This window comes from Rhinoraja longicauda, chromosome 7, assembly GCF_053455715.1.
Source record: "Rhinoraja longicauda isolate Sanriku21f chromosome 7, sRhiLon1.1, whole genome shotgun sequence".
Lineage (NCBI taxonomy): Eukaryota > Metazoa > Chordata > Chondrichthyes > Rajiformes > Arhynchobatidae > Rhinoraja > Rhinoraja longicauda.
The window spans coordinates 10,149,824-10,164,155 of NC_135959.1; the positions used below are offsets into that span (position 1 = coordinate 10,149,824).

The window sequence follows — 14,332 nt, forward strand, 5'->3', positions numbered from 1 at the left end:
ACGCCGGTCAATCCAGAACAAGGGGCCACAGTTCAAGAATAAGGGGTAGGCCATTTAGAACAGAGATGAGGAAAAACTTTTTCAGTCAGAGAGTTGTGAATCTGTGGAATTCTCTGCCTCTGAGGGCAGTGGAGGCCAATTCTCTGAATACATTCAAGAGAGAGCTAGATAGAGCTCTTAAGGATAGCGGAGTCAGGGGGTATGGGGAGAAAGCAGGAACAGGGTACTGATTGAGAATGATCAGCCATGATCACATTGAATGGCGGTGCTGGCTCGAAGGGCCGAATGGCCTACTCCTGCACCTATTGTCTATTGTCTATCAGGGGAGGCACAGTGGCGCAGCTGGTAGAGTTGCTGCCTCACAGCGCCAGAGACGTGGGTTCGATCCTGACCTCAGGTGCTATCCGTGTCGAATTTGCCCATTCTCCCCGTGACCTTGTGGGGTTTAGTCCCAGTGCTCCGGTTTCCTCCCACATCCCAAAGATGCTCGGGTTTGTGCATTAATTGGACTGCAATTCCGTCAAAGAATTGATTTCAAAATACTACTGTTGGTTTATAAAGCACTGCATGGCTAAGGGCCAAAATACATTTCTGATTTTCTGCTACATTATGAACCGTCCAGACCTCTCAGGTCGTCTGGGACAGGTCTGCTTTCCACCCCCAGAGTCAGAACTAAACATGGAGCAGCAGCGTTTTGTTTTTATGCACCACATATATGGAACAAACTCCCAGAAAACTGCAACTCTCAGTTCTTTTAAATCAAGGCTGAAGACTATTCTGTTTGACGCTGCCGTTTATTAAATCAAATAATTATTCATTTCTTACAGTGCACTGTAACTTTTATTCTTGTATGTTATACTCGTCTTATTTTAATTTAGCTTGGTTTTATTTTCTATTCTCTTTAATGACGGTTTTTAATTGCTTTTAACTGCTCTTTAATGTTTTATGTAAAGCACTTTGAATTGCCTTGTTGCTGAAATGTGCTACGTAAATAAACTTGCCTTGCCTTGCAAATTGCCCCTAGTGTATAGGGAGTAGATGGAAACGTGGGATAATACAGAACTAGTGTGGACGGGTGATCGATGGTCGGTGTGAACTCGTTGGACCAAAGGGTTGAGTTAGACCAAGCTTTTGTGTCTATCTTCAGTGTAAACCAGCTTCTGCGGTTGTTTCCAACACGGGCACGTTTCCACGCTGTATCTCAAAACTAATTACAACTAATCACAATGCTACCAATGTTTAGCACACATCAACACAAAGAGTAGCTTCTTAGAAACTGGATTTCCCCCATTTTTGGTGCACTGAATGTAACACATAATGCCAAATCACAAACCACTTTGGCGAGGGCAAGTTGGGACAAATAGTCTGTTTCCGTGCTGTATGACTCTATATGACCAAGACTCATGAAATTGAGACAGAATTTGAGGGCAGCACGGTGGAGCAGCAATAGAGCTGCTGCCTTACAGCGCCAGAGACCCAGGTTCAATCCTGACCACCTGTGCTTATCTGTACGGAGTTTGTATGTTCTACCCGTGAACTGCGTGGGTTTTCTCCAAGACCTTCGGTTTTCTCCCACACTCCAAAGACGTCCAGGTCTGTAGGCTAATTGGCAGGGTAAAAATTGTCCCTAGCATGCGTAGGGCAGTGTTAATGTGCAAGGGTCGCTGGTCGGTGTGGACTCGGTGGGCCCAAGAGCCTGTTTCCGCGCTGTATCTCTAAAACGAAAACTAATTAATGGATGCCAAGCAAATCAAGAATGTACATGAAATGCAATGAAGTGATGACATTTGCGATAGGAAATCATGATATCGAAATATCTAGTCCAATTTCCTTATTGGTAGGACATCTAAGGAAATATTACCATTCACTTCAGAACAAGCCCAACATCATGTATAATGCTGAAGTAACTCAGCAGCATCTCTGGAGAGAAGGAATGGGTGACGCTTTGGGTCGAGCCCCTTCTACAGACTTTTTCCTCCAGAGATGCTGCCTATCTTGCTGAGTTATTCCCGCATTTTGTGTCTAGCTTCAGTGTAAACCTGCGTTCCTTCCTGCACATCATGTTTAATGCACTATTTACACATAAAAATGGGTACAAATGTTTTTTTAAATCCAATTCCGAGGGTAAATTCTTCCATGTTCACATCTTAACTGGTCTGAATTACTTCCATTAACCACATTTGTTTACTTTATCTATAAACCACTCAAACTGAAAACTGTGTCACGCCTCCCACTTCCTTCCTTATCGCAAATGTAAAACCTGCTGTCTTTTCAAAATTTGCAATGTGATCAGTTATATCTAACTGCGGTTTGGGGTAGTGAGTTCCATAGGGTGGGAGCAGCGATGGAGAAAGCCCTGTCCCGCCAGGATCTGAGTTTAGTCCGGATGTGGGGGGATAGGAGATTGGCAGCGGCAGAGCGGCAGAGCGGAGGGTGCAGGTGGGAGTGTGCCTGTGGAGGAGGTCGGTCAGGTAGGATGGGGCCAGGTTATGGAGGGCTTTGTAGGTTATGAGGAGGATTTTGTACTGGATTCTCTGGGGGATGGGGAGCCAGTGGAGTTTATAAAGGACGGGGGTGATATGGTCACGGATCGAGGTGTGTGTGAGTAGACGGGCAGCGGAGTTTTGAATGTATAGCAGGTTCAGCAGGCAGTGAAGAAAGCCAATGGAATGTTGGCCTTCGTAACAAGAGGAGTTGAGTATAGGAGCAAAGAGGTCCTTCTACAGTTGTACCGGGCCCTGGTGAGACCGCACCTGGAGTACTGTGTGCAGTTTTGGTCTCCAAATTTGAGGAAGGATATTCTTGCTATGGAGGGCGTGCAGCGTAGGTTCACTAGATTAATTCCCGGAATGGCGGGACTGTCGTATGTTGAAAGGCTGGAGCGATTGGGCTTGTATACACTGGAATTTAGAAGGATGAGGGGGGATCTTATTGAAACATATAAGATAATTAGGGGATTGGACACATTAGAGGCAGATAACATGTTCCCAATGTTGGGGGAGTCCAGAACAAGGGGCCACAGTTTGAGAATAAGGGGTAGGCCATTTAGAACGGAGATGAGGAAGAACTTTTTCAGTCAGAGGGTGGTGAAGGTGTGGAATTCTCTGCCTCAGAAGGCAGTGGAGGCCAGTTCGTTGGATGCTTTCAAGAGAGAGCTGGATAGAGCTCTTAAGGATAGCGGAGTGAGGGGGTATGGGGAGAAGGCAGGAACGGGGTACTGATTGATAGTGATCAGCCATGATCGCATTGAATGGCGGTGCTGGCTCGAAGGGCTGAATGGCCTACTCCTGCACCTATTGTCTATTGTCTATTGTCTATTGATGATTTTTGAGGGTGCGCCATAGAGGAGGCTGTTGCAGTAGTCCAGACGGGAGGTGATGAAGGCGTGGATGAGGGTTTCTGCAGCTGTGGAGGAGAGGGATGGACGGAGACGGGCAATGTTTTTGAGGTGGAAGAAGGCTGACTTTGTGATGTGTTTGATGTGTTTGTTGAAGGAGAGGGTTTGATCAAGGATGATTCCAAGATTCCGGATGTGAGGTGAGGTGGATACTGGGAGACCATCAATGTTGAGGATGAAGTTTTGGGTGGATTTGGTGAGCATTTTTGGACCAATGATAATGATTTCAGATTTGTTGCAATTGAGTTTGAGGAAGTTTGATTGAAGCCAAGATTTTATTTCAGTAATGCAGTTTGTCAGTGTAGAGTGTGTGGTGGAGGAGATTGACTTGGTGGAGATGAGGAGCTGGATATCATCGGCGAAGCAGTGGAAGTTGAGACCATGACGGCGGATTAATTGACCAAGGGGGAACAGGTAGAGGATGAAGAGGAGGGGGCCAAGGACTGAGCCTTGGGGGACACCTTGGGGGAGGGGAGCGGTGGGGGATTTACAGTTGTTAATGGAGATGAACTGGTGTCTGTCAGAGAGGTAAGATTTGAACCAGGATAGGGCTGTGCCGGTGATGTTAAGGGAGGTTTCAAGTCGGGTGAGGAGAATGGAGTGATTTATGGTGTCAAAGGCGGCGCTGAGGTCAAGTAGGATGAGGATGTTGAGGTTGCCAGCGTCGGAGGAGAGGAGAATGTCGTTTGTGATTTTGAGGAGCTCAGTTTCAGTACAGTGGTTTGAGCGGAATCCGGATTGGAAAGTTTCATACAGGTTATTGGTAGAGAGGTGGTATTTGAGTTGGGAAGCTACAGCACGTTCCAAAACTTTGGACAGAAAGGGTAGGTTGGAGATTGGTCTGAAGTTGTTTGGGGTGTCAGGGTTTAGACCAGGTTTTTTCAGAATGGGGGTGACAGCAGCGATTTTGAGGGATGGCGGGACGATGCCAGTGGACAGGGAGGAGTTTATTGTTGCAGTGATAAGTGGAGAGAGAGCAGGAAGGCAGGCCTTGACAAAGCTGGAGGGGATGGGGTCCAGAGAGCAGGTGGCAGTTTTTATTCCTGTGAAGAGGTCAGAGAGGTCGGTGGTGGAGATTGGGGAGAACTGAGGCAGGGGCTGACAGGATAAGGGGGGGCAGGTGGTTTGAGGGGGAGCAGGTGCGTTGGTGGTTAAGGTGCTGTAGATGTTGTCTATTTTGCTTTGGAAGAATGAAAGGAAAGTGGTGCATTTGTCAACTGTGAATGATTGGGAGATGGTGTCCAGGGGGCTGAGGAGTTTGTTTATTGTAGAGAAGAGTGTTTTTGGGTTTCCGGAGCCAGAGTGAATTATTTGAGAGTAGTAGGTGGAGTGGGCATGGGAGAGGGCATCTTTATAGTGCTGTATGTGGTCTTTGTAGGCTTGGGAGTGAATTGTGAGACCTGTTTTGTTGCGGAGTCTTTCAAGTTGGCGGGCATGAGTTTTCATCACGCGGAGTTCAGGGGTAAACCAGGGAACAGAGTGGGTGAAGGAAACTGTTTTGGTTTTTATAGGTGCAAGCTGGTCGAGGCAGGAGGAGAGAGTGCGGTTGTAGTAGTCAGTGAGGTCAGAGGGGCTGTGGAGGTCAACGAAGGGAGAGGCGGACATTATTTCAGAGAGGGAGGATGAGAGCGAGGTAGGTGAAACAGAGTTCAGCTTGCGGAAGTTTATTTTGCGTTTTTGCTTTGGAGCTGGGGGAACATGATGAACGAGGCAAGTTTTTTAAAATATACAGAGGGTGGTTGGTGGCTGGAACGTGCGGCCAGGGGTAGTGGTGCAGGCAGAAATAATAGTGGCATTTAAGAAGCTTTTGGATAGGCAGATGGATATGCAGGGAAGGGAGGAATATGGATCCGTAAAGACAAGCACCTGTAATCAGGATCGAACCTGGGTCTCTGATACTGTAATGCAGCAAATCTACCGCTACCCCACTGTGCCACCCTTTATCAGTCACTCAACTTTTCATTCTACAAATTTACAAAAGGCCTAAATGTTTAGCTTTGTACAAGGACAAGGGAAATTAGGAGCAGGAGAAGGCCACTCAGCCCCTCAAACCTGCCCCACCATTCCACATGATGGTCAACCTGCCCCTGGTCACATCTCAATAGACAATAGGTGCAGGAGTAGGCCATTCGGCCTTTCGAGCCAGCACCCCCGCCATTCAATGTGATCATGGCTGATCATTCTCAATCAGTACCCCGTTCCTGCCTTCACCACATACCCACTGACTCTGCTATCCTTAAGAGCTCTATCTAGCTCTCTCTTGAATGCATTCAGAGAATTGGCCTCCACTGCCTTCTGAGGCAGAGAATTCCACAGATTCACAACTCTCTGACTGAAAAAGTTTTTCCTCATCTCCGTTCTAAATGGCCTACCCCTTATTCTTAAACTATGGCCTGCACCAGTGCACCACAGCTTTCAATTCTCTGATCTTTCCAAATATTTAGCTAATTCAGACGTAAATGCATACCAACATTACAGCAGTGTGTAGAAGTCAAGAGATAATGTATTTAATACCTCGGCTGAGAACCTCCAAAGACGTACAGATTTGTAGGTTAATCAGCTTTGGTACAATTGTATATTGTCTCTAATGTGCAAAATAGGGTTAGTGTGCGGAGATCGCTGGACGGCGCAGAGATCGGTGGGCCGAAGGGCCTGTTTCCATGCTGTATATCTAACCTGAACCAAGCCTCTTCCCATGAACTACAAAACACAAGGAGCTGAAGGATGCAGTTACCTGGAATAGCCAGGTTGCACAGAGACATGTCCCAGAGCTTTTCCGGCAGGTCTGACATCCAATGGGCAAACCGATTCTGGAGAAGACTCGGAAACGTTATCTGCTCCTTCCTCCTTGAATCTGCCATTTTCTGCAAAAGAAACGTTGCGAACAAATTGTTTTATGTGGAGACACAAGGAACTGCAGATGCTAGAATCTAGAGCTAAAAACCAAAGTGCTGGAGGAACTCAGCGGGTCAATTTCCGACCGCAGAGGTGGCACAGGGGCGCAGTAGTACAGTCGTGGCTAAAATATTCATATCATATCCATCACTCCCATGGCAGCACATTCCAGGCACCGACCATTTTCTTAGTTTAAAAATATGCCTCGCAAATCTCCTTTAAACTTTCCCCATCTCAATTTAATGTTCTGCCCTCCGGAATTTGACATTTTCCATTCTGGGAAAAAGGTTCTATCTACCTTCTCTATGCCTCTCAGGATTTAATATATTTCTAAAGGGAGACATGGTGGCGCAGTGGTAAAGTTGCTGCTTTACAGCGCCAGAGACCCGACTTCGATCCTGACTGCGGATGCTGTCTGTACATTCATAAGTACCACGTTCATAAGTATCCCAGTGACCACGTGGGTTTACTCCGGGTGCTCCGGTTTCCTCCCACACTCCAAAGATGTTCAGGTTAATTGGCTTCTGTAAATTGTACCTAGTAAATAGTGCTAGTCTACGGGGTGATCGATGGTCAGTGCGGACTCGTTGGGCCGAGGGGCCTGTTTCCACGCTGTATCTCTAAACTAAAAGATGCAGAGTCCTCCTGCACATTGTATTTAGCCGGTTGGTTCCCCCCAACCCTCCCCAAAGCTTTAAAAGGATCATTCTCAAGTAACAGGGATCTGTCAAACAAGGGTGGGTTTCCCAAACCTCCTCAGATAGAAACTGATAATTGGACAGATGCCAGCTGCCAATTCCTCTCCAATGAAAACAGTTGCGCTAATCATGAACATTGCTGCCAAATGGTGCAACTATGACAGCTGAGCCCACCGGAAATTAGAGGAACAGCACCTCATATTTCGCCTGGGCAGCTTGCAGCCCAGTGGTATGAACATCGACTTCTCCAACTTTAGATAGTTCTTCTGTCCCTCTCTTCCCCTCCTCCTTCCCAGATCTCCCTCTATCTTCCTGTCTCCACCTATATCCTTCCTTTGTCCCGCCCACCTGACATCAGTCTGAAGAAGGGTCTCGACCCGAAACGTCACCCATTCCTTCTCTCCCGAGATGCTGCCTGACCTGCTGAGTTACTCCGGCACTTTGTGAATAAATACCTTCGACTTGTACCAGGATATCTGCAGTTATTTTCTTAAACTATGACAGTGAGTTCAGTTTACACTCTATATTTCTGAATAACATGTTTTTACATCCAGCCAGCCCATTATGTTTGAAACAGTGCTAACCTTTTCTGATCTCTCATTGTGGAAATTGGAGATGTCAGCCTCAAGGGTGGTGCCGCCGAGAACGAAGGTGGACCCGGCTGGGGATGAGGGGGGGAGGGAGGGGCCAAAAACAAAGAGGGACCTGGCGGCAGGGTGGGGAAGGCCTGCTGCTGGGTGTGACGGCAGGCAGTTCGGTCAGCTTTTGTAACATTGTCGATGTCAAAAGTCTTGGTGAGGCCTGCTGTATGATTTTACCAGGTTGAATGCAAAACAAGGCACTGCACCTTGCTATATGTGACCTTAAAAGTATCATTGAAGTAACAATCACTTTGTGTCCAATGGCCAACCACAAACTCCAAAGAGCACCAAGGTCACCCTACCTGCCAAAGAATGTGCCTCAATCAAACATACACAACAGAAACAAGGTCGCTGGTCGGAGATACAGCATTGAAACAAAACCCTTCGGCCCACCGAGTCCATACCGACTATCGATCACCCATTCACATTCGCTCTATGTTATCCCACTTCCTCATCCACTCCCGACACGGCAGGGGCAATTTTTACAGAGACCAATTAACCTACAAACCCACACGCCTTTGGGATGTGGGAGGAATCCAGAGCACTAGGAGGAAAGCGAGGACAGGGAGAATGTGCAGACTCCACACAGACAGGACCCAAGGTCAGGATAGAACCCGGGTCTCTGGCGCTGTGAGGCAGCAGCTCTACCAGCTAACCCACTGTATACATTTAAATATATTTTCTGTGGCGCCTCGGCACGAATTCAACATCAAAGAGGGATGTGTAGGAAGGAACTGCAGATGCTGGTTTACACCGAAGATAGACACAAAATGCAGGGAGTAACTCAGCGGGACAGGCAGCATATCTGAATAAAAGGAATAGGCGACGTTTTGGCTCAAGACCAGATTGAACTCTCGTCGGAGAGAGGCGGAGAACCTCTTCAAAGTAGGCATACCTTGAGGAGATTTCGCAATGGAGCAGACAAAATGTGTAGGAAAGAACTACAGATGCTGGTTTACACAACAGGTAGACATTGGTGATTTGTCAAGCCCACATCCACAAGAATGATTTGTGGTCAAATTTAGCTTTAACAGGAACATAAATTCAGGAAGTTGGACAGACTGTATTTACAGAAGGGTCTTGACCTGAAACGTCACCTGCTGAGTTATGCAAAGCTTTTTGTGTCTTTTAACTGTATTTAAACCCAGATGCCAGAAACATACACTCTGCATGACATATCTTTGCTTTTTTTTTTGTTGCATTCAACACTCCTCAATCACTCAATGTCAGCAAATGTTAAAAAGCAGAAACTACAGATGATGGATAATGGTGTCAAATACCTGGGAGCAAGTTATCCATTTGTTCACCATGATGCATTATTCGGCAAGTTGTCAGTACAATTCATCCCACTGCATTTAGTTGCACATTGACTGCAGGCACAAGATGTAATGTGACGAGGTCATAATGATTTAAAAAAACTTAAAACAAGACTTATGCAAATTGCTTAAATTGTTGACAGGAGAGATAAGTTTAACCCCAAGAAGCAGGAAGTTTAAATCTTACGTCCAAATCCGACCGGGTTCAAAATTTGTCTATGTATGATTTTTGACAGAGGCATTTTACGGAGATTTGTCCAGAAATAAATAAATAAGTTGCCCAGCTTAGTTTAGTTTAGAGCAGTCTTGAACTACTATCTATCCCATTGGTGACTCTCGGACTATCTTTGATCTGACTTTACCTTGCACTAAACGTTATTCCCTTATCATGTATCTATACACTGCAAACGGCTCGATTGTAATCATGTATTGTCTTTCCGCTGGCTGGTTAGCGCGCGACAAAAGCTTTTCACTGTACCTCGGTACGCGTGACGATAAATGAAACAATTACCCCAGCCTCCACACGGTCTTTCTGCACAGATACTAACCTGGTACGGATGCAATGATTCTATTGTCCTAGGCTGCCCAATGTCAGAGTCAGGCAGCAAAGTAACAAGGCTAGGGAGTCGTTGCAGCTGATGTACTGTGGAGACCCACCCTGAGTAACACCCCAGCTGCTTCTGATACGAGGCAAGGAAGGAGGTGGAGCCTCACCCCCTGTCAAAGTTAGATAAACTTTGCAAGAGTTTCTATATCTGATGTATAAGAATATTTAACAGTACAGGGTGGGCCATTTAGGACTGAGATGAGGAAGTGAATTTGTGGAACTCCCTGCCACAGAAGGCAGTGGAGGCCAATTCACTGGATGTATTCACGAGAGAGTTAGATTTAGCTCTTCGGGCTAACAGAATCAAGGGATATGGTGAGAAAGCCAGAACGGGTTACTGATTCTGGATGATCAATCATGATCATATTGATTGGCAGTGCTGGCTCGTAGTGCCGAATGACCTACTCCTGTACCTATTTTCTATGTTTCTATATACAGAGACATCTGAAGATTATTAAAGTGTGTTAAATAATAATTTTTAATTAAAGAATTAAACAATGTTCCCAGTGTTGGGGGAGCCCAGAACCAGGGGACACAGTCTAAGAATAAAGGGGAGGCCATTTAAAACTGAGGTAAGACAAAACCTTTTCACCCAGAGAGTTGAGAATTTGTGGAATTCTCTGCCACAGAAGGCAGTGGAAGCAAATTCACTGGACGAATTTAAAAGAGAGTTAGCTCTTTTATCTAGCTCTGAGGGCTAGTGGAATCGAGGGATATGGGGAGAAGGCAGGCACAGGTTATTGATTGTAGGTGATCAGCCATGATCACAATGAATGGCGGTGCTGGCTCGAAGGGCCAAATGGCCTCCTCCTGCACCTAATTTCGATGTTTTTATGTAATTAAAACCATTGCACCAGATAAATTATTAGAAGCATTAAAATAATGTTGAAAAACTAAAGCTTACTTGTTTTCTTCCTGATCTCCAGGTCATGGTCCCCTTGAGGGATGTGGAAATGGATCTTTCGCAAGCTCCTAATTCGGGGGAAGCCCGGTACAATTGGGCCAAGCCAACGAAAGCATCTGGTTGAGTAAGGCAGCAACTCAACCGCTGCTGGAACTGCAAGAGAGCAACTTTACCAGCTGCACCACTCCGCCACCAAATCGGAGAAACAACGACAGCCGAAGTTGCTGGAAACACTCAGTAAGTCAGGCAGCACCTGCGGAAAGAGACACAGGGGAGTTAGTACTTCAAGTCAAAGGCCATTTGTCACATTCAAAAGTTAGCAAAATAGCAAATTGGAGTCACTTCATACCGACAAAATCACAAACTCTTTGCGATTGGCACACACTCCAAGCATTGCCTCTTTGCAATGTTCTGACCCAAGAGACTTCAACTCGAAACACTAAAACTGCTGGTTTCTCTTTCCACAGATGCTGCCTGACCTACTGAGTTCATCTCTTAGTTTTTCAGAGACATGGCAGAGTTTTAGTCGGGATGGGAGGCCGGAGAAGTGGCCTCTCCCACTCTTCCTTAGTCCATGAGACATCGGAGCAGAATTAGGCCATTCGGCCCATCGAGCCTATTCCACCATTCGATCATGGCTGATCCATTTTCCCCCTTCAACCCCCATTCTCCTGTCTTCTCCCCATAACAATAGACAATAGGTGCAGGAGTAGGCCACTCGGCCCTTTGACGCCCAGGCTAATCAAGACTTACTTAGTTACAACCTTTACTAATCGCCCATGCAAGTAAGTGGTCCCCGAAACTATCCTTCATTATTTAGCAGCTCTGACCATTCAATCGCCTTCCGGCGCTCATACAAACACATTTCATGTTGATTTCACTGGCAGTAATTAATCAGCAAAATCAGACACCGGGGCCGCATTGATAAAAACCCTCGGCAGTTTCCTTATTTGTGCATGCGGGAGAATGCACAGGGTAAACCAGGCTGCTCTGAGTAGTAAAACTGGGCAACACAACAACTAGCTGAGTACAGGAATGCTGGCATCAGACACAACGTGACAACAACTAGAACCATTTAAAATGCGATGGGATTGTAAATAAACAACGTGGGGAGGAAGCGCTACCGTCCGAGTCTCCAGGTCCCTGGTTGCAGAATCTCTGCTCCCCGCCCCCAAGTCTATTTGTATCTCTCTCTGTCTGTCTGTCTGTCTGTCTGTCTCTGTCCACACTCCTGTGCGCAAATCCAGAAGGGCGGGTTCCTCTTATTAACCCAGACCCCGCCTGGCAGTTCATGTTTTTTTGCTCAGCACAACGCTGGAGAGTTGCTGATCTAATCTCGCCCTCGGCTGGAGAGGCGATATATGTGTCACTGACTCATATATGTGTCATTGACTCTGCAGAATAACATGACTGTCAGACTGCCATCAGTCTGAAGAAGGGTCTCGACCCGAAACGCCACCCATTCCTCCACTCCCGAGAATGCTGCCTGACCTGCTGAGTTACTCCAGCATTTTGTGAATAAATCGATTTGCACCAGCATCTGCAGTTATTTTCTTATACAGCAGAATAACATGACTGTCAGACTGCCATCAGTCTGAAGAAGGGTCTCGACCCGAAACGTCACCCATTCCTTCTCTCCCGAGATGCTGCCCGACCTGCTGAGTTACAATAGACAATAGAAATAGACAATAGACAATAGACAATAGGTGCAGGAGGAGGCCATTCGGCCCTTCAAGCCAGCACCGCCATTCAATGTGATCTTGGCTGATCATTCTCAATCAGTACCCCGTTCCTGCCTTCTCCCCATACCCCCTGACCCCCCTATCCTTAAGAGCTCTATCTAGCTCTCTCTTGAATGCATTCAGAGAATTGGCCTCCACTGCCTTCTGAGGCAGAGAATTCCACAGATTCACAACTCTCTGGCTGAAAAAGTTTTTCCTCGTCTCAGTTCTAAATGGCCTACCCCTTATTCTTAAACTATGGCCCCTTGTTCTGGACTCCCCCGACATTGGGAACATGTTTCCTGCCTCTAACGTGTCCAACCCCTTAATAATCTTATACGTTTCGATAAGATCTCCTCTCATCCTTCTAAATTCCAGTGTATACAAGCCTAGTCGATCCAGTCTTTCAACATATGATAGTCCCGCCATTCCGAGAATTAACCTAGTAAACCTACGCTGCACGCCCTCTATAGCAAGAATATCCTTCCTCAAATTTGGAGACCGAAACTGCACACAGTACTCCAGGTGCGGTCTCACTAGGGCCCTGTACAGCTCCAGCATTTTGTGAATAAATACCTCTGACTGTCATTGGTCGCCGGTTGAAAAACCACCCTGTCATATTGGTGAAAATTAGGAATTCTTTGCCTCAGAAGGCTGTGGAGGACAAGTTAGGGGATATATTTAAGGCAGAGGTAGATAGATTCTTGGTTAGTACCTACAATACAATACAATATATCTTTATTGTCATTGTACAGGGGTACAACGAGATTGGGAATGAGCCTCCCATACGATGCAATAAATTAATTAGCTAGTCAGTATTAATTTAAACAACCCAATGAAATAAATTGGAACAGTTTTAAAACAGAATAAAGTGCAAGTAGATCTGTGCCGGTTCACTGTGCGATGTGACCATCCGGCTCAGCAGGACCGGTTCATGGCAGCTATGGCCCTGGGGATGAAGCTGTTCCTAAGTCTGGAGGTGCGGGCGAAGGCAGGAGAATGGGGTTAGGAGGGAGAGATAGACCAGCCATGATTGAATGGTGGAGTAGACTTGATGGGCCAAATTGACTAATTATAGACAATAGGTGCAGGAGTAGGCCATTCGGCCCTTCGAGCCAGCACCGCCATTCAATGTGATCGTGGCTGATCATTCTCAATCAGTACCCCGTTCCTGCCTTCTCCCCATACCCCCTACTCCTATCTCTTGTGAAAAGTCGGGGATATTTTGCAAACCGACATGATCCTGTTCCCGTACTTGAGTCAAGTTCAGATTTTGTTAAAATAACAAATAGAATATCTTTACAACATTACAATCATAGAGTCACAGGGCAGTGAAACAAGCCTTTAGGCCACAGTGTCCATGCCACCAGGAAGAAGGTTGTAAGGTCAAGGTTCAGGAACAGCTTCTTCCCAACAACATCAGGCTATTGAATACAATGAAGCCTAGCTAAACTACTAACTGCAGAAACAAGGAACTGTAGAAACAAGGGCGGCACGGAGGCGCAGCGGTAGAGTTGCTGCCTTACAGCGCCAGAGACCCCGGATTCGATCCTGACTACGGGTGCTGTCTGCATGGAGTTTGCACATTCTCCCCCTGACCTGCGTGGGTTTTCTCCGAGATCTTTGGTTTCCTCCCACACTCCAAAGACGTGCATGTTTGTAGGTTAACTGGCTTGGTATTAATGTAAAATTGTCCCTGGTGTGTGTAGGATAGTGTTAATGTGCGGGGATCGCTGGTCGGTGCGAACTCGGTGGGCCGAAGGGCCTGTTTCCGTGCTGTATCTCTAAACTAAGCTAATTTGCTGGTTTACAAACAAGTGCTGGAGTAACTCAGCGGGTCAGGCAGCGTCCATGGAGAACATGGATATGTGACATTTCACGTCCGAACCCTTCCTCGAAACTACAAACTGCCTTGATTAAACTAGGGACTTTGTGCTTTGCTTTGTTTTGCACTACATTGTTTTTTTTAGTTCATAGATTTTTTTTAAATAGGGGGATTGCACGTAAGGTCGTAAGGTCAAAGGGCGTGACGCACGGAGTCGCTCAAGCCATCTGGAGGACATGGCAGCTTCCGGCATACACTAGTAACACATGTAACATGTACGTTCTTACCTTGAAAAAAACGCCAAAATGGTCATTTTTGTGATGTAAAA

At 46.4% G+C, this 14,332-nt stretch overlaps 1 protein-coding gene across 3 annotated transcripts in view; it reads right to left on the bottom strand.

Moving 5' to 3' along the window:
• Positions 1 to 11,602, bottom strand: part of LOC144595069 (PI-PLC X domain-containing protein 1-like) — a 20,754-nt gene extending 9,152 nt beyond the window's left edge. Inside the window, exons 1-4 of one of the 3 annotated variants that reach the window (XM_078402074.1) lie at positions 11,583 to 11,602; positions 10,459 to 10,711; positions 8,912 to 9,001; positions 6,132 to 6,261 (exon numbers count right to left, since the gene is read on the bottom strand). In XM_078402074.1, the coding sequence (XP_078258200.1) occupies positions 6,132 to 6,261; positions 8,912 to 8,941 (160 nt within the window). In that variant the 5' untranslated portion in view covers positions 8,942 to 9,001; positions 10,459 to 10,711; positions 11,583 to 11,602. Of the gene's footprint in view, positions 1 to 6,131; positions 6,262 to 8,911; positions 9,002 to 9,495; positions 9,583 to 10,458; positions 10,712 to 10,807; positions 10,917 to 11,582 lie in introns of those variants that run through there. The other 2 variants (XM_078402073.1, XM_078402076.1) reach the window with 2 other exon arrangements.
• Positions 11,603 to 14,332: the final 2,730 nt, after the last annotated feature.